The 21,552-nt window shown below is 37.9% G+C and overlaps 1 protein-coding gene across 1 annotated transcript in view; it reads left to right on the plus strand.

Moving 5' to 3' along the window:
* GUCY1A2 (guanylate cyclase 1 soluble subunit alpha 2) overlaps positions 1 to 21,552 on the plus strand; it is a 445,219-nt gene that overhangs the window by 232,048 nt on the left and 191,619 nt on the right. Inside the window, exon 5 of the mRNA XM_052653027.1 lies at positions 18,760 to 19,245. Within this exon, the coding sequence (XP_052508987.1) occupies positions 18,760 to 19,245 (486 nt within the window). The remainder of the gene's footprint in view (positions 1 to 18,759; positions 19,246 to 21,552) is intronic.

Consider the following 21,552-nt stretch of genomic DNA (forward strand, 5'->3'; position numbering starts at 1 on the left):
AAAACAGCAATTATACGTTTGAATAGTGCTTATTGCCAGATATTTTTACCTATATATTTTGCTAAGATCTGCCTCTGATATTTATACACTGGTAATATTTTCAGCTGCATTACTTTAATTTTAGTCTTACACCTCACTTTATATATCCATTTTCCAGATATTTAAAGGTGACTCTTCCTTACCTTTTAATTCTCCAAACTTAAATTTCCAGTCATTTTACCTATTAATCATGTTCTTCTAAGAACATTTCAACCTTAAGCTTTGGCTAATGCACTAATATGTTGCCTAACTTGGTGTAGCATGTTCTGACCTTTTTCTGGATTCTACAAATAGGTCTATTAGTGCCACTTATAATTGTATTGTTGTTGTTGTTCAGTCACTAAGTCATGTTGGACACTTTACCACCCACCCTGGACTGGAGCATGCCAGGCTCCCTTGTCCTTTACTTTCTCCTGGAGTTTGCTCAAGTCTGCGTCCAGTGAATTGGTGAGCCTATCTAACCATCTTATCCTCTACTGTCCCCATACCTTTTGCCTTCAGTCTTTCCCAGCACCAAGGTCTTTTCCAATGATTCAGCTCTTTGCATGAGGTACCAAAGTATTCAAGCTTCAGATTCAACATCAGGCCTTCCAATAAATATTCAGGATTCATTTCATTTAGGATTGATGGGTTTGATCCCCTTGCTGTATAAAAGTTTCTTCTCCAACACAATTTGAAAGCATAAATTCTTCAGTGCTCAGCCTTCTTTTTGGTCCATTTCTCACATCTGTGCATGACTACTGAAAAAACCATACCTTTGACTATACGAACCTTTGTGGCAAAGTGATCTCTCTGTTTTCTCATATGCTGTCTAGGTTTGTCATAGCTTTCCTTCCAAGAAGCAAGCATCTTTTTATTTCATAACTGTAGTCACTATCCGCAGTGATTTTGGAGCCCAAGAAAATTAAGTCTGTCACTGATTCAACTTTCTCCCCTTCTATTTGTCATGAAATGATGAGACCAGATGCCATGATCTTCATTTTTTGAATGTTGAATTTTAAGTCAGCTTTTTTACTCTCTGCTTTGACCCTCATCAAGAGGCTCTTTAGTTCCTCCTCACTTTCTGTCATTAGAGTGTTATCATCTGTATATCTGAAGTTGTTGATATTACTCCCAGCAATCCTGATTCTAGCTTGTGATTCATCTAGGCCAGCATTTTGCATGATGTGCTCTGCATATGAGTTAAATAAGCAGGGTGACAATGTATTCTCTTCCCAATATTGAACCAGTCCATTGTTCCATGTCTGGTGATAACTGTTGCTTCTTGACCTGCTTACAGGTTTCTTAGGAGACAACTAAGGTGGTTTGATATTCTCATCTCTTTAAGAATTTTCCACAGTTTATTGTAATCCACAGCGTCAAAGGCTTTAGCATACTTAATGAAGTAGAAGTATTTTCTGGAATTCCCTTGTTTTCTCTATGATCCAGCAAATGTAGGCAATTTGATGCCTGGTTCCTCTGCCTTTTCTAAACCCAGATTGAACATCTGCAAGTTCCTGATTCAAGTACTGCTGAAGTCTACCTTGAAGGTTTTAGAGCATAAACTTACTAGCACATGAATTGCACACAATTATACTGTAATTGAACATTCTTTGGCATTGCCTTTCTTTGAAACTAGAATGAAAACTCATCTTTTCCAATCCTGTGGCCACTGCTGAGTTTTCTAAGTTTGCTGACATATTGTGTGCAGCACTCTCATGGCATTATCTTATAATATTTTAAATAGTTTAGCGGGAATTCAATCACCTCCACTAACTTTGATTGTAGTAATGCTTCTTAAGGCCCACTTGACTTCACATCCCTGGATGTCTGACTCTAGGTGAGTCACAATACCATTGTGGTTATCCTGGTCATTAAGACGTTTATTGTACAGTTCTTCTGTGTATTCTTGCCACCTCTTCTTAATTTCTTCTGCTTTTGTTAGGTCCTTTCCATTTCTGTCCTTGATCATTCCCATCCTTGCAAAAACTATTCTCTTGATACCTCCAATTTCCTTTAAGCGATCTCTAGTCTTTCTCATTTTATTGTTGTCCTCTGTTTCTTTGGATTGTTCATTTCTTAATTTTTGCTAGTTTTAATTACTTTGTATTACTGGTATATATGGGTCTCCTTGGTGGCTCAGGCAGTAAAGAATCTGCCTGCAATGTAGGAGACCTGGCTTTGATCCCTGGATTGGGAAGATCCCCTGGAGGATGGCATGGCAACCCATTCCAGTATTCTTGCCTGGAGAATCCTCATGGACAGAGGAGCCTGGCAGGCTACAGGCACAACTGAATGACTAAGCACAGCACAGCACACTGGTATAATATAAACTTTAGTTTCTCATGAAAAAAAAAATTCAAAAAGGTCCTTGTTGATTATACATTTTAAATGTGGTAAATGCACGTGTCCATCTCAGATTCCCTAACTCTCCCTTCCCCCTATCCTTACCCTTGGCAACCATAAGTTCATTCTCTAAATCTGTGAGTCTCTTTAATATTCTTTAATGAATATTAAAAAACGTAAAAGCTACAGTCCTCAAAATTGTATTATACTGGCACAAAAAGAGAAATGTAGATCAATGGAATAGGATGTAAAGCCAAAAAATAAACCCTGGCATCTATGATCAGTCAATCTACAACAAAGGAGAGGAGAGTTGAAAATAGAGGAAAGATAGTCTCTTGAATAGGTAGTGCTTGGAAAACCAGACAGCTGGGTGTAAAAAAATTAAATTATAACATTCCTTAATATCCCGCACAAAAAAGACTCAACGTGGATTAATGATGTAAATGTAAAACCAGATACTATCTATTAAAGGAAAATATAGGCAGAACACTCTTTGACATAAATTACAGCAATATCCGTTTTGATCTGTCTCCCCAAATAATGGAAATACAAACAAAACAAATGGGACCTAATTGAACTTGAAAGTTTTACGCAGCAAAGGAAACCATAAGCAAAATGAAAAGACAACTCACAGAATTGGAGGAAATATTTGCAAATGATGTGAACAACAAAAGATTAGTCTCCATAATTTACAAATTGTTCATTTTGCTCTATGTCAAGAGAAACAAACCACGCAATAAAAAATGAACAGAAGATTGAAAGAGACATTTCTCAAAAATAAAAAGACCTACAGATGGCCAAGAGACAAATGAAAAAATGCTCAGCATTGATAATTATTCAGTTCAGTTCAGTCGCTCAGTCGTGTCCGACTCTTTGCGACCCCATGAATTGCAGCATGCCTGGCCTTCCTGTCCATCACCATCTCCCGGAGTTCACTCAAACTCACATCCATCGAGTTGGTGATGGCATCCAGCCATCTCATCCTCTGTCGTCCCCTTCTCCTTCTGCCTCCAATCCCTCCCAGCATGAGAGTCTTTTCCAATGAGTCAACTCTTCGCATGAGGTGGCCAAAGTACTGGAGTTCAGCTTTCACATCATTCCTTCCAAAGAAATCAGGGCTGATCTCCTTCAGAATGGACTGGCTGGATCTTCTTGCAGTCCAAGGGACTCTTAAGAGTCTTCTCCAACACCACAGTTAAAAAGCATCAATTCTTTGGCACTCAGCTTTCTTCACAGTCCAACTCTCACATAGAGGAATGCAAATCAAAGCTATAAGATAATCACCCTACACCAGTCATCATACCTACTATAAAAAAGTCTTCCAACAATAAAAGCTGGGGAGTGTGTAGAGAAATGGGAACTCTTCTCCAGTGTTTGTAGGAATGAAAATCAGTGCATCTACAATGGAACAGTATGGGGTTTCCTTTAAAGAAAAAATAAAACTAAAGATACCATATAATCCAGCAATCTTACTTTTGGACATGAATCCAGAGGAAACCATAATTAAAAAGATCCATGCACCCCAGTGTTCACTGAAACACTGTTTACAATAGTCCAGACATGGAAATAACCTTAATGTCCATCCACAGATGAATGGCTAAAGATGTTTTCCATATAAACAATGGAATATTACTCATATATTATAAAGAAAACAATGTTATTTGCAAAAACATAGATGGATAAGATGAATGGATAAAGAAGGTGTGGTCCTTATATACAATGGAATATTATTTATCCATTAAAAAGAATTAAATAATGCCACTTGCAGCAACATGGATGGAACTGCAGATTATCATACTAAGTGAAGTAGGTCAGACATAAAAAGATAAATATCATCATATTTGGAATCTAAAAACAGAAAAATAAAGATCCAAATGAACTTATTTACTTATTTATTCCCGATGTGGAAGCTTGGAGAGGGGCAGATCTAGGAACACTAATAAACACTAAGATATATCAAGGACTGACTTTGTTTCAGAAGGTCCCTTTGGCCCTACTGGCACTCTGTGTGGACTCACAGGCAAGTTTTAGGGCTTTGCCTGTTTGGAGGTGACTATAGGGATTGGGGGCTTCCCTGGTGGCTCAGTGGTAAGGAATCTGCCTACACTGAAGGACTGAGATTCTATCCCTGAATTGGGAAGATGCCCTGGAGAAGGAAATGGCTACCTACTCCAGTTTTCTTGCCTGGGAAATCCCATGGACAGAGGAGCCTGGCGGGCTACAGGCCATGGGGTCACAAAGAGTTGGAAATGACTTAGCAACTAAACAACAACAAATATTACAATAAGGTGGAATTTTCATTAAAGGGCCAAACATTCAAATAAGCATCTTTCTTAGCAATTTCCTTGGCAGACAACACATTTGTTTCCACTAATAGTGCTATTATGCAAGCATTTCCTAAGTTAGGAAAATTTTCAGCTATTATGTCTTCAAATATATTTTTTTCCCCTTTCTCTCTTCTTCTGGGACCCTTATAATGTTAGTACATTTGGCATTGTCTTAGAGGTTTCTTAAACTGTCCTCATTTTTTAAATTCTATTTTTATTTTTTCTATTTAACTTTGGTGATTTACCTTACTTTGTTTCACTGGGCTATTTCTCTTCTAGTTATTTTTTTAAAACTTCAATTACTGTATTTTTCATCTTCGGTTTTTCCTTTGTTTTCTAACTTTCTGTTAAAATTTTTCTCATTTTATTCAATCTTCTCCTGAGTTCTTTGAACATCTTGATGTTTATTACCTTAGACTCTTTACAGGGTAGATCACTTATCTTCACTTCAGTTAGTTCTTCTTCTGGGGTTTTATCTTTTTCCTTCATTGGGAACATATTTACCTGTTACCTTATTTTGACTAATTTGCTGTTTTATATTTATATATTTGATATGTTGGTTACATTTCTTACAACATCACTTCCTTGGAGAAGTGGCTTGTAGAAGATTTCCTGTGTGTCTTAGTAGCACGCTATTCTCTGGTCATGAGGGCTATATGCTTTAGGAGTGCCCTACAGTTCCCACGTAGGCTACATGAGTCCTTCTACTGTGTCAGGCTGACTACCATGGGTGGAAGGATAGGTGTTCCTGATCTTTGCTCTGGTAGGTTTCCAGCTCCTGCCTGTGTGTAGAGAGCTAGACAGTGGTAGGAGGGGCCAGTTCACAAGGTGGATGACTGTATCTTCCTGAATAGTCCTGGGACTAGGGCTAGCCACTGGCTACTGGATCTGATTCTGCAGTGGTTGGCTGTGGTGCCTGGAGTCCTGGATCTACTGTCAGGCTGCTGGTGGGAATTTTGGCTCTTGACACAGATTGCTACAGTTTCTGGGTTGTCCCAAAGCTCATGTCAGTTCACTGGTGAGTCGTGCTGAATCTTGGGGCCTTTGGCTGAAAGGTCCAAGGTGTCAGATCTGGTACTGGCCTGCTGATGGGTTGGGCCATGACCTGGAATGGGAGTCATATTCTAGGGCTATTGTTGGCCTGGTTGTGATCAAGGATAAGTCCCAAGGGATCTTGGGTGTAGTGCTGTATCACTGGTTTGTAGATCCATATCACTTGGTTTCTGTCTGCAGGGCCCTGAAAGTTGCAAAGCTGATATCAGCTCTCTTGTAGGTGGGGCTGGTTCCTGACACAGCTGGCTGTGGTTTCTGTGGTTTCCTGAAGTTTGTGCCAGTCCACTGGCATGTGAAACAGGGTCCCTGGGTGGCTACCTGAGGTTCTTTAGATGTCCCAGACTTGGTATTGATCTATTAGTTGGTGGGGTCATGACCCAAGTAGTCTCAAGGCTGGTGCCAGCCCACTGGTGGATGAGGCTATGTTCTTAGGCTAGTCCTGGCTCTCTGTTGCAGGTAACTAGATCCTGGAGACCTCTGGTTGCAGGCCCCTGGGCATTCCGGAGTTGATATGTTAGACTGCTGCTGGGCAAGACCAGGGCTCTTAGGGTTCTTGGGCTGGTGCCTAGAGATGGATGTGTGGAGTCTCTGCCTGCAGGGCCCTGGGGTCCTCGACCTATTCCCAGCGTCTTGGGGTGCAGGACTGTATCCTAGGCCCTCTGGTGAACAAGGCTGTGTCTCAAGGAAGCTGTAGGCTCAGGGGTCTTCACATAGCTGACCTGCTGTTGAACGGTGCTGTTTCCCTGTCAGGCAGCTGCTTGGCCTAAGGTATCCCATTTATTGGGGCAGACATGTTGATGGGCAGATCTAGGCTCCAGGGATAAGCTAGAGGGATGCTTCCAAAATGGTGGTTTCCAGCACGAGTGACTTTATGGTAAACAAGCTCCCAAAACTGGCTACCACCAGTGTCTATGTCCCTAGGGTATAAGGACCAGTCACCTCCTGACTCTCTGGGACACTGTCCAAGATGAGCAGGTGGATATGGTCCTGGCTGTCGTTAAATTACTGCTTCTACCCTAGGTCCCAGAGTGTGTGAGATTTTGTGTGTGTCCTTTAAGAGTGGAGCATCTGTTTCCCATAGTCCTCTGGTGCTCCTGAAAGTAAGTGCCACTCACTTTCAAAGCCAAACTTTCTCAGGCCTCATCTTTCCAGTGTGAGACTCCTGGTCTGGGACTCAGAAACCTTGCTCCTTGGGCAGAACCTCTGCATTTGTAATTCTGCCATTTGTGGATTGCCTACCTCCCATTTGTGGGCCAGGAAGAAGTCAAGGATGGCCATTCTTGGCCCTTCTATTTAATGTAGTATTGGAATTCCTAGCCACAGCAATCAGACAGGAAGACAAAATATAAGGTATCCAAATGCAAAGACAAGAGATAAAATTGTTACTATTTCAGATAATACTTCATATGAAAACCCTAAAATTCCATCTCAAAATTATTAGAACTAATAAGTGAATTCTGCAAAGTTGCAGGATACAAGATTATATACAGGAATCTGTTGCATTTCTATATACTAATAATGATCAATCAGAAAGAAAAAGTAAAAAAAAAAATCCTGTTTAAAATTACATAAAGGAATAAACTTCACTAAGGAAGTGAAAGACCTGTACTCTGAAAACTATGAAACACTGATGAAAGAAACTGAAGATGATACCCCAAATTGGAAAGTGGACTGTTATGGTCCCCTACTATTATCGTGTTACTCTCAGTTTTTTCTTTCTTGTGTGGTAATGTTTGCCTTACATATTTAGGTTCTGTATTTGGATGCATTTTACAATTATTATATCTTCTTCATGGATTGATTCCTGGGTCGTTAGATAGTGTCATTCATTGTCTCTTGTAATAGTCTTTATTTTAACGTTTATTTTGTCTGGTATACGTATTGCTGTCTTGGCTTTTATAGGTTTCCGTTTGCATGGAATACCTTTCTCCATCCATCCCCTCACTTTCAGTTTGTATGTGCCTCTAAATCTAAAGTGACTCTCTTCAAGGCAGCATATATGCAGGTCATTTTTTTTTAAAATCCATTCAGCCATTCACTGTCTTTTGGTTGGAGCATTTAGTTGGCTTACCTTTAAGGTAACTATCAACGTGTATGTTCTTATTGTCATTTTGTTAATATTTTTGGGTTTGTTTTTGTAGGGGTTCCCCCCCCCCTTTTCTTCTTTTGTTCTTTTCTCTTCTGATTTGTTGACTATCTATACTGTCAGGTTTGGATTTTTTTTTTTTTTTGAAGGTATATCTATTATACAGTTTTGGTTTGCAGCTGAAATGAGGTCTTTGTATAACAATCTATATATAAACATGATTAAGTTACTGTTCTCTTAATTTCAAATGCATTTTATAAACCTTGCATTCATATTGTCCTCCCCTTACAATTACTGTTTTTGAGATAGTTTAGATAATTTAAAATTATATTTTACACACAATTATTTTGAATATGCCCCTGGTGGATCAGAGGTTAAAGTGTCTGCCTGCAATGCAGGAGACCTGGGTTCGATCCCTGGGTCTGGAAGATCCCCTAGAGAAGGAAATGGTAACCCACGCTAGTATTCTTGCCTGGAGAATCCCATGGACGGAGGAGCCTGGTGGGCTACAGTCTACAGGATCACGAAGAGACAGATACAACTGAGCGACTTCACTTTCTTTCTTTCTTTCTTTCTTTCTTTAACTACTTATTGTGGCTATACATGATTTTATACTTTTGTCTTTTTTCATTCTCTACTCGTTTTGTGTGTGGATGATATCCTGTCTTTACTGTATGTTTTCCTTTACCAGTGAGCTTTTTCATCTCTCATTTTCTTGTCTCTATTTATGGACTTTTTCACCTGGAAATTTTTGTATTTAATTTGTTCTAAAGCTTGTTTGCTGGTGCTGAACTCTGGGACCCCTATAATGTGAATGTGGGCTAGATGTTGTCCTGGAGGTCTCTTAAATTGCTCTCATTTCTTTTCATACTCTTTTGTTCTTTTTCTTTTCAGCAGCAGTGATTTCACTACTTTTCTTCCACTCACTGAGCTGCTCCTCTGTATATTTAGTCTAATTTTGATTCCTTCTATTTTATTTTTCTTTATTTTCCTAACTCTTTGTTGAATCTTCTAACTTCTCACTGTGTGCATCCATTCTTTTCCCAAGTTCTTTGATCATCTTTATGATCATTACTCTGAACACTTTCTCAGATAGGTTGTCTCTCTTGACTTCAGTTAGTTTTTCTTCAGGGATTTGATCTTGTTCCTTCATCTGATATGCACTCTTCTGCTTTGTTGTTGTTGTTTTTGTTGTTAATAAGTTGCCATTTGTATATTTATGTATGTGGTACATTTCTCAACCTTGCAAACAAGCCTTCAGTAGGGAACGTCCTATATTTCCCAACAGTGCACATCCTTCCTGTCACCAGGTTATATGCTCTAGGGATTCCCCTTGAGAGGGCTGTGGGTCCTTTTGTTGTGGCAGGCTAAATATGTGGGGGTCTAGTAGTCTTCATTTGCTCCTAGCCAGGTGGGTTGCCAGGTCCAGCCTTGTATGAATGCTGCTGGATGCTGTTTAATGGGGCCTGGCCATGAAGTGACTGTCTGTAGAACCCTGTGGAGCCCCAGGGCTGGTGCTGACTCCCTGTTGGGCTGAGTCAGGGTCTTGAAGATTCTTTAGTTGTTGCTCATCCACTGTCAGGCAAAACCAGGTCCTGGGGCTTATGTTGGACTACTGGCAGGCAGAGCTGGTCTCTGGAGTCAGGGATCACAGAGCTCATTTTAGATTGGTGGTGGTGGTGAGTGATGGTTCCTGACAGTTTGGTATTTGCTACATGGTGTTCCGAAGCTTGCATTGGCCTGCTAGTGCACTGGGCCCATATCTAGCTGGTCCCAGGGTTGGGTCTGTCCTGCTGTGAGTGGGCTGGTTTCTAGGTTGTGAGATCATAGTTTTGTTGCATCCTATAACTGCTCTTTGGTTAGTGAGACTGGTCTAGTGGCTAATACAGGATTCTAGGAGGGAAGTGCCAGTGCCTGCCCACTGGTGGGTGGGACTTGGTCTTGATCCCCTGGTGGTCAGGGCCATATCTAGGGGCATGTCTAGAGGTAGCTATGGGGTCAGGAAGTCTTTAGGAACCTTTTTGTTGATGAGTGGGACTGTGTCCCTGGCCAGTTAGTTGTTTGATCTGAGGAAACCCAGCAGTTGCCTACAGGGCAACTGGGTTTTAAGCGCAGCTAGGTTGGAGCCCTAATGAGTCACAATGGTAGCCACCAGTAGTAGTGTTTTGTGGTAGCATGTTCCCAAATATGGTTTCCACCAGTGTCTAATGTCCCCTGTATGAGCCATAGCCTCCCCCACCGTTTCTCTGGGAGACATTCCAAGTCCAGAAGCTCTATCTAGCCCAGGCTTCTATTAAATTATTGCTTTGGCCCAAAGTCCCAGTGTGCATGAAATTTTGTATATATCTTATAAGAGTGAAGTCTCTATTTCTCCCAGTCCTTTGGGACTCTCAAAATTAAACTCCACTGGAATTCAAAGCCAAATGCTCTTGAGAATCATCCTCCTGATGCAGGACCTATTGCCCAAGGGTGTCTGATGTGGGGCTCAGAACTTTCATTCATGTGAGAGAATCTGTGAATATAATCATTCTCCAACTTGTGTGTCACCCACCTTGGGGTATGGCATTTGATTATATCTCAAGTCCACCCCTCCTATTCATCTCATTGTGGTTCTTTCTTTATGTCTTTAGTTTTAAAAGATTTTTTTCTCACAGCTTCCAATCATTTTAACTGATGATTGTTTTGAAGATAATAGTGATTTTGGTGTGCTCATGAGAGGAGATGAACCAGGGTCTTTATACTCTACCACCTTGGGCACTTTCTGACTAATGTCCTTATAAAATGTGAAAATTTGTTCACAGAGACAGACATGTACATAGAGAGAGCACCATGTGAATGTTATGCTTATGCTGCCACAGCCAAAAGCTAGGAGAGGGAAGGCCCTGGCCCCACCAACACTTGGATCTTGGGCTTCTAGTTTCCAGAGCTAAGACAATAAACCTCTGTTGTTCAAACCACTCATTCTATGTTAATTTATTACAGTAGCCCTAGAAAACAAATACAGCCTGTATTCATTGTACTCAAAGCTTAAATTGTCTGTAGGACAATAGTAGATGATGAATTATAAAGTTCTAAAACTACTTATAACAACTACAAGCCAGGCAGTTTTAATTAAACATATACTTGTTTATTATATATTGTTGACTATTTTGAGTACTTTGCAAACATTTATCAATGTGTATTTTAATAACAATATTATTAGGTAGATTTAATTACTATTTCCATTTTTAAAGTGTGGAGTCAGTTGGTCATGCCATTTATTTATGAAGAGCAGGAAAACATTCAAGCAAACATTATATAACAGTGCAGAGATTCTTAAGTCTGATATAGAAGAATTGAAACTGAACTTTTACCAGGACCTGGTATATTAGTCAAGATTAATAATGCTAACTGCTCTAAGAATCTTCAAATCCCAGTCCATTAACTATGTAAAACTTTATTTCTTGCTCACATCATAGATCTGGGGCAGGTTAGGTGTCTTCTGAGCAGTCTTGTTGCAAAAGAGACTTTGGAACCCAGGCTCCATCTTCTGCTTCCTGCATCTTTGACATGTAGCTCTCATGGTAATAGAGGAAAGAGTAGAGAGGACTGGAGAATTATGAGGAGTAGGTTCATATTCCAATTATCATAACTTATTTGTATGGCCTTGACCTCACTAGACCCTGGTCATTCCCCCTTTGCTTTCTGTTGTAATCATATTGCTGCTGCTGCTGCTAAGTCGCCTCTGTCTTGTCCGACTCTGTGCGACCCCATAGATGGCAGCCTCCACCCACCAGTCTCTGCCGTCCCTGGGATTCTCCAGGCAAGAATACTGGAGTTTGGGTTGCCATTTCCTTCTCCAATGCATGAAAGTGAAAAGTGAAAGTGAAGTCGTTCAGTCGTGTCTGACTCTTAGTGACCCCATGGACTGAAGCCTCCCAGGCTCCTCCACCCGTGGGGATTTTCTAGGCAAGAGTACTGGAGTGGGGTGCCATTGCCTTCTCTGTGTAATCATACTGGTCCTTCATAAATGCCCCAAATATGCTATACTCTTCTTTCTCTCTGGAGATTTGAATTTTCCTTTACTCATCTTGGAATACTTCCCTTGCCATATTCCAGTAGCTATTACATGTTTTCACTATAATAGGCAGCCTCCAGGGCTTGTTTCTTCAGCTAAATGCTATTGTCTTGACAAGGAATTCTTATATATTGTTCATGTTCATGGGGAAGTTTGCAAGACAAATTCTGATAATGCATGTCTGAGACATTTTGCCAGCTCAAAGTCAACCTTCATTATGATATTTTAATTATTGTAGCATTTTGAATGGTTTGTGAAACTTTTTTCTTAACTGATAGATCATAAATCATTTAAGTAGAAATGCATTTATAAACATGAAAGTTGTTTATAGCTTTCAACTGTTACTGAAAATAATTTGTAAACCATGCCTATGTAATATAGCTTCATAAAGTATAACTATGATTTCTCTAACATAATTGCATTATTATTATTTCCTATTTGTAATATCTCTCTGGCACCAACCAAATGATCATTATCTTATATCATAATGATTAATAACAGTAACAATAATAACTGAGAGAAACTGAGTGAATGCTTATGTGGGTATTAGGCTAAACTTTTATATATATTATTTCATTTATACTTTATCCTAATGCTGTTCTATAAAATTACCTTTATTCCATCATTACATTACATCACTACAGATGATGCTACTAGACCTCTGAGAGGCCATGTGATCCACCTATGGTGACTCAGTGAGCAAGTGGTGAAACTAGGCTTTAAACTCTGAACATCTTTAGTTTCAAAGCTCTCACTCCTTTCAGCTCTTCACACTATGTATGAAAAGAACACTGGGTCAGGCAGTTCAAGGCTCTCTAACTCAACTGTGTGATCTCTGGCAACTCACTCAACCTTCCCTGGTCTTAGCTACCTCAATTATAACAACTTTGTGTGCCGCTTACACTGCCAAGAAGACAAAATGCAGCAATGTCTGTGGAAGAATTTTGAAAATGCTATGTGTTGTACCAACTAAGGGACAGTTAAGAGATATTATTGGGTTACAAATAGGATTTGTCAAGCAGACCTTTGGCAAGCATTTATGGGAGACTCAAATACCTAAATTGGATAACAAAATTACATAATTCCTCTCATAAAATGTAGTACCATGCCAATGAAAAAATGTAATGTGTCCTTTTACATCTTGAATGTTTCCACAGATATGAAGGAAAGTCATTTATAAACTTGTTAAAACAAAACTGCCTATAACATTTGTTGAAACAGTTTTGTGATTTACCTTTGATTGATATATTCATAGGGAATTTGATGGTCTTGTTCCTGTCCGAGCTTTAAGTCATCTCTGAACTTCATATTTCACTCTTTGTTTTATCCAAAATATTCTTTCTGACAGTCTACACTGTGGCTGTGTATATCAAGAGGTCTGGTTCAAGGTCAGATTCCATGCAATCTGTCTTTCCTTTCCATTCCTTATTTACTTTATTTATACTTCATTTACAATTAGACTGTGTAAGATGACATTTGAGACACTAATTCCTGTCTAGTGAAATTTCAGGATCATATGTACTCCTTATTTAAAAAAAAAAATCAGTTTCTGAGTTCAGCAACAAGGGATTCTGGTTTAGGAGGATTGAATTAGTTTCAAAACCCACAGTAAGGTCACCTAATATTTATCAAAGGCTCATTTGTGGCAGATATCACACTCAACATGGTAAACAGGCCTGTGTGTAATTATTTCACTACAATTATTTGAGTTAAATACTACTATCATTTACATTATGACCTGTTCTAAATTTTTAACTGCCTACTCCTTCCTTATAGTCTCTTGGTGCTAATCTTTCTCTGTTCAGTTCAGTTCAGTCACTCAATCATGTTCAACTCTGCAACCCCATGGACTGCAGCTTGCCAGGCTTCCCAATCCATCGCCAACTCCCAGAGCTTGCTCAAACTCATGTGTATCCAGTCGGTGATGCCATTCAACCAGCTCATCCTCTGTTGCCCCCTTCTCCTCCTGCCTTCAATCTTTCTCAGCATCAGAGTCTTTTCTAATGAGTCAGCTTTTCGCATCAACTGGCCAAAGTATTGGAACTTCAGCATCAGTCTTTCCAATAAATATTTAGGGCTGATTTCCTTTAGGATTGAGTGGTTTGATCTCTTTGTTGTCCAAGGGACTATCAGGAATCTTCTCAATACCATAATTCAAAAGCATCAATTCTTTGGCACTCAGCCTTCTTTATGGCCCAACTCTCACATCCATACATGACTGCTGGAAAAACCATAGCTTTGACTATATGGACCTTTCTCAGCAAAGTAATGTCTCTTCTTTTTAATATGTTGTCTAGGTTTGTCATAACTTTGCTTTTAATTTAAAAGGAATGAGCGTCTTTTAATTTCATGGCTGCAGTCACAATCTGCAGTGATTTTGGAGACCAATAAAATAAAGTCTGTCACTGTTTCCATGGTTTCCCCATCTATTTGACATGAAGTGATGGGACCAGATGCCATGATCTTTGTTTTTTGAATGTTGAATTTTAAGTCAACTTTTTACCGTCCTCTTTCACTTGCATCAATAGGCTCTTTAGTTCCTCTTTGCTTCCTGCCATAAGGGTGGTGTCATCTACATATCTGAGGTTATTGATATTTCTCCCAGCAATCTTGATTTCAGCTTGTACTTCATCAGCCTGGCATTTTGCATGATATACTCCGCATAGAAGTTAAATAAGCAGAGTGACAATATATAGCCTTGACTTAGTCCTTCCCAATTTGGAATCAGTCCCTTGTTCCATGTCCAGTTCTGACTGTTGCTTCCTGACCTGCATACAGATTTCTCAGGAGGCAGGTAAGGTGGTCTGATATTAACATCTCTTGAAGAATTTTCCAGTTTGTTGTGATCCACACAGTCAAAGGCTTTAGCATAGTCAATAAAACAGAAAAAGATGTTTTTCTGGAGCTCTCTGGCTTTTTCAATAACCCAGCAGATCTTGGCAATTGAATCTCTGGTTCCTCTGCCTCTTCTAAATCCACCTTGAACATCCGGAAATTCACGGTTCATGTACTGAAGCTTGGCTTGGAGAATTTTGAGCATTACTTTGCTAGCATGTGAAATGAGTGCAATTGTGCAGTAGTTTGAGTATTCTTTGGCATTCATTGCCTTTCTTTGGGATTGGAATGAAAACTGACCTTTTCCAGTCCTGTGGCCACTGCTGAGTTTTCCAAATTTGCTGGGATATTTAGTGAAGCACTTTCACACCATCATCTTTTATGATTTGAAATAGCTCAACTGGAATTCCATCACCTCCACTAGCTTTGTTTGTAGTGATGCTTCCGAAGGCCCACTTGACTTCGCATTCCAGGATGTCTGGCTCTAGCTGAGTGATCACACCATTGTGATTATCTGGGTCATTAAGATTTTTATGGATAGTTCTTCTGTGTATTCTTGTCACCTCTTCTTAATATCTTCTGCTTCTGTTAGGTCCATATCATTTCTGTCATTAATCTTTCTCTGTAATTGTATCTTTACTTATAAATAAATAGCTGCTGTATATTCTGAGGTTGACATTCCCATCACTCAGTTTTTGTCATCTAAATCTTATGTTCATTATTTGCTTTTGTTCATTGCTTGAGCTTAATCATATTGAGAGTCTTGAGAGCCTAAGATGAGGAAATTTTAGGTGCCAGTTGACTAAAGACCTCTTTAATTCTCTCTGAGGATGGGTCTTCAAGTCAAGAATCTCTGACCAGGCTCTCTAATCTTACAAATGTTCCAAGTCTCAGAATTCCAATAAAAGTGTTTTTTCCACATGACTCTCAGGACAACCTGGTTTCTCTCTGCTCCTGTTGGGGGTTCAGATCAAGGTTTCACTTTTTGTTTGTTTGCCTTATTTTAATTTGTTTGTTCCTTTTGCTAGTGCATGTATATGGGGATGTACTTGGAAACCTCTGCCTCTTAAGAGATGACTCATAAGTATTTTTTAAATAAGGGGCACAGGGATGATCCAGAGAGATGATATGGGGTGGGAGGGGGGAGGAGGGTTCAGGATTGGTAACTCATGTACACCCGTGGCTGATTCATGTCAATGTATGGCAAAATCAATACAGTATTGTAAAGCAAATTAAAGTAAATAAATAAATAATAAAAATAAAATAAGTATTTAATTGTTCCACAGCTCTCCATAACCTATTTCTTAAAAAAATATATATATATATATATATATATATATATATATATTTATATATATCATCCCCTCTGTTAGAATATAAGCTCCAGGAGGGCAGAGACCATAACTGTCTTAACCTCAACTCCATCTATAGTCCTGAGTAAAGTTCTTATACTTAATATTTTCTTAAACTTTCTATGGCATTGTTAAAAGAAAAAAACATGTGATCCAAGTATTAAATATTTTATTTTAATTATTTCATTCTGTCAGAAATTTATTTTCATTAATAAAATAAAAATAAAATTATTTTATTCTGTCATAAATTTCAAAAAAATGAACTATGCCATATATAAATTGGGAATATATTTATGGGTTTTTTTGAGATGAAATATAATATATTCCATTTTGCTTCTTTGTAAGTTAAAGAAAAACATATTTTTTACATATAGCAAGTAATATGTAATATTATTTATACCTATATACATATACTGATTCATATTTTAAATAAAAAGAGGTAGAAGCAAGGCAGAAAAGAAAAAGGTCAATTTATAATAGGAAATGTGAAGGTTAATACATAGGGAAAAAAAGAGAAACAAAAATGAAGAACCAACAAGGAAATGAAGTAACCAATGATGACAAAGAAAGCCAGGCAAGCAGGAGAGATAAAGAGTAAATGAAGACAGGATGTTGAAAAAGAAAACAAAAGAGTAAGTCCAAAGAGCAAAGGGAAGAAGGGAGAAAAAACAAGATGTAGAAGAAAAAGAAAATAATTAGAAAGAAATGTGAGAAGAAAGAGACCAGATGGAGGTCTAACTATATGGGTATCAGAGGTTTGCTTTTACCTTAAATCTTAAGAAAAAAATGATTGTAGTAATTTTCAAGCTATGAGGTTGCACATTTTGTGTATCTTCTTTATTACACTTCTAATAGTCTAACGAGTATGTATCATTAACAACGCCCCCCCCCCAAAAAAAAGCATACCCAGCATATATGAAATAATCTGGAAATACTTTTCAGGACAATTGCTTTCTTTGTATTCAAACCATAGCCTGCAGTCTTTTGATAGCCTATCTTAAATAGGGAATTGAAGTGTTTCTTCATTCTATTCTATGGGCTCTATAGTTGTGTCTCTCGATTCCATAGTGTGATATCTTTTAAAAGGGGAACCTTGTATTATCTTTTCATGGTTATCAGCCAGGGCAGTATTGATAAATAGAAAACACTCAATAAACACTTCAATGAATAAATTATGTATAAAATGATGAAATACTGAACATAAGCAGACTTTGTATAAAAAGTGAATATTTTGTTGCATACAACTTATAACATGAAGCAAGGATTCGTTTTTTCCTTGTATAGACTAGATCTTGGTAAATGGTGCAGGTGGAACAAAGTAAAATATTTGCAGGCTTAGAAGTCAAAATCTCTGTAGTTTTACCCCATTTTTGTTCTATGCCTGCAATTTCATCAACTAACCTAACTACTTCATGCTATGAAGGTCAAAAGAAAATGAATTTATTGAGCACATTCCATGTAGTTGCAGAAAATGACATAGATAAAACTGATACACAATCTCAGTTGGTCAATTTGTAGGCAGTCCTCTTCAGGGCTTCCCATGTGGCGCTAGTGGTAAAGAACCTACCTGCCAGTGCAGGAGACAAAAGAGACATCAGTTTGATCCCTGGGTCTGGAAGATCCCCTGGAGGAGGAAATGGCAACCCACTCCAGGACAGAGGACAGAGGAACCTGGCAGGCTACAGTCCATGTGGTCACAAAGAGTCAGACACAACTGACACAATTTAGCACATAGCACTCTCTTCAGGTAATGACAACAAGCTTCCTCTTGAGGTGAGCTGAAATATCCTATCTTAACCCAAGTAAGTATATTTGGATAAATATAGCCTAAGACTTCCTTTCTTGCTGATGTTCATCCCCTCTGAGGGTTCCTTAGGGCATTAAGCTAAGATAGCATGAGCCAGTGTTCATGAAGTTTTTCATTAAACATCAATTCTCTAAATTCTCCAAAAAGCACAGAAAGGAGGGATAGATTTAAATTACTATATATTCAGATTTTTTATCTTACTAGCTGGGTTTCTTTAATACTATCCTGACTTGGGGGAGGGGGCTTCTTTTAGCTTATATTGAATATGCTAGTTAACTGGTAGGCATTTTCTGCTAATACTTATTAATGAAATCTAGCTTAAATTTTTATTTTTAAGGCCAAATGAATTGTCAACTAATCTAGTCAATGCAAGAATCAATATACTTTCATAGGACTGCAACAGATAAAAAAAATGACTTACATATGACTAAACAATTATTTGTATTCATCTAGTCTCCTGGACTTATTTTCTGAGTTTTATTTTAATGACAATTAAATCTAGTATTTTGACAGGTGGAATTATCCAAATTTTATTATTACTAAGCAGGTTGAAAGTTTTTGAACTGGTTGGTGAACCAGTTTCATGATGTACCTGGGTAAAATTTCATTTTGAATGAAAATGTTTTTCTGTTTCAATTCTCATTGATCTCTTTTCCATTTGATCATTCTCTTAAGAAAGTGGCCAAGTGGGAAACAATAACAAATATTTCTATTTAGAATCATAAATTACATTGGCCCCAAATCATAGTTAGATTTGCCTATACAGAGAAAGTCTGTAAGGCTAATTTCTTATTCTTCTTCTCCATCTGATAATAAGTTAATTTTTGTGAACCTACTATGTGAAGTGTGCTGACTAAAATTCCATGTTAATTTTGCAGGTGATGGAAGTTAAAGGACAAATGATCCATGTCTCGGAATCAAATTCCATTTTATTCTTGGGTTCTCCATGTGTGGACAAGTTGGATGAACTTATGGGACGAGGGCTACATCTCTCAGACATCCCTATCCATGATGCTACTCGAGATGTCATCTTGGTTGGTGAGCAGGCAAAGGCCCAAGATGGGCTGAAGAAGAGGATGGATAAATTAAAAGCAACTTTAGAAAGAACTCACCAGGCCCTGGAAGAAGAGAAAAAGAAAACAGTGGATCTTCTATACTCCATTTTCCCTGGTGATGTAGCCCAGCAATTGTGGCAAGGGCAGCAAGTGCAGGCCAGAAAGTTTGATGATGTCACCATGCTGTTTTCAGACATTGTTGGCTTCACGGCCATATGTGCCCAGTGTACCCCCATGCAAGTCATCAGCATGCTGAATGAACTGTACACAAGATTCGACCACCAATGTGGATTTTTGGATATTTATAAGGTAATGGGGTTTGCTTATCTATATAAAAGTATTTTAGTGGTAAATTATCATCTTCATTAAATTAAAAGCATGCAATATTTTTTTCTATTTAAACAAGAATAAGTGATGGATAATTTTCATTTAGAAATATTCAGAATACAAGTATTTCTGATCTTTGAGTGAATTTTCGCTATGAGTTGATTTGTGTATTTGTCAGAAAGGAAAAATTCTATGGAATTAGTCCTTTAAATTCATTATTATCAAAAAGATAAAATAAGCTTGCTGAAATATAGGCAACTCTAAACCACATTGTTTTTATGACTGAGTAGTGTTCTATTGTCTACATAAAACACATCTTCTTTATCCATTCATCTGTTGTTGGACGCTTAGGTTGCTTCCATTCCTTGGCAATTATAAATAATGCTCCTAGGAACTTTGGGCTTCATGAATCTTTTTGTATTAGTCTTTTTGTTTCTTTCTGATGTATACCCAGGAGTGGAATTCCTAGGTCCTATGGTAACTCTTTAGTTTTTTGAGAAACCTCAAAATTGGCTACTGCTGTACCAGTTTACCTACAGAGTGGCTGCACCAATTTATCAATATTTTCCCACTAACAGTGTAGGAGGGATCCCTTTTCCCTGCATGCTCACAACTTTTATATTTTGTTTTCTTTTTAATGATAGCTATTTTGACCTCTGTGAGGTGATATCTTCTTGTGGCTTTGATTTGCATTTCCTTGTTGATTAGCAATACTGAGCATCTTTTCATGTGCTTGTTGATCATCCATTTTTATGAAGTTGCTAATATTTTTGATGTTGAGCTTTATGAGATGTTTATATATGTTGGATATTAACTCCTTATTGGTCATATCATCTGAAAATATCTCTTCCTGTTCAGTAGATTAGCAAAGAGGGGACATACCTCAACATGATAAAAGCCACTTATGAAAACCTGAGATCTAACATCATACATCATACTCAATAGTGAAAATATGAAAGTATTTCCTTTAAGGTCAAGACAAGACAAAGATGTTCGCTCTCACCACTTTTACATTTTTGGAAGTTCTGGCCACAACAGTCATATAAGAAAAAGAAATAAAAGGAATCCAAATTGAAAAAGAAGTAAAACTTTTACTGTCTGCAGATGATATGGTACTATACATAGAAAATTCTGAAGAGGCCACTAGAAAACTACTAGAGCTCATCAATGAATTTGATAAAGTTATACAAAGTTAATATACATAAATCTGTTACATTTCTCTACACTAACAGTAAAATACCAGAAAGAGAATTTAAAGAAGTAATCCTATTTATGATTGCATCACAAAGAATAAAATACCTAGGAATAAATGTGCCTAAGGAGGTAAAAGGCCCACACTCAGAAAACTGATGAAAAACACTGATGAAAGAAACTGAAATAGATAGAAAAATATATCATGCTCTTTAGTTGGAAAAATCAATACTGTCAAAATGACTGTACTATGCCAGGCAATCTACAGATTTCAAGCAATCCCTGTCAAAATGCCAATGACATTTTTTACAAAACTGGAACAAATGATCTTAAAATTCATGTCAAGAGATACAAAAGACCTCAATGTACCAAAATAATCTTGAGAAAGAAAAACAGAGCTGGAGGATTTGAGCTCCCTAACTTCAGACTATACTCCAAAGCCACAGTCATCAAAAGAGTATGATACTGACACAGAAACAGACAATCGATCAATGGAACAGAATACAGAGCCCAGAAGTAAATTCCAACAGTTTTGGTCAATGACTCTATGACAAGGGAGGCAAGGATATATGACAGAGAAAATAGTCTCTTTAATAAGTGGTGCTGGGAAAGCTGGACAGCTACTAGCAAGAGAATAAAACTAGAACATTCTCTAACACCATACACAAAAGTTAACTCAAAATGGATTAAGCTTTTAAATGTAAGGCAGGATACTATAAAACTCCTAGAGAAAAACATCAAACACTGTTTGACATAAATTTCAGCAATATATTTTTTTGAGATCCATCAACTAGACTAATGGAAACAAAAGCATAAAATAAGCAAATGATTAAACTTAAAATAGTTTGCACAGCAAAGGAATGTATCAACCAAGCCAGGTGTTTTTAGTTTATCCCTGATACTAGTATGTATATGTATGTGAGTCAGTTTCTGTTTTGTAAATAAGTTCATTTCTGTTACTGTTTTAGATTCCACATATAAGTGATATCATATATTATTTATCTTTGACTCACCTCACTCAGTAAGATAATCTCTAGTTCCATCCATGTTGCTACAAATGATAGTGTTAATATTTCATTCTTTTGATGGCATAATATT

This window comes from Budorcas taxicolor, chromosome 15 (genome assembly GCF_023091745.1).
Source record: "Budorcas taxicolor isolate Tak-1 chromosome 15, Takin1.1, whole genome shotgun sequence".
Taxonomy (NCBI): Eukaryota; Metazoa; Chordata; class Mammalia; order Artiodactyla; family Bovidae; genus Budorcas; species Budorcas taxicolor.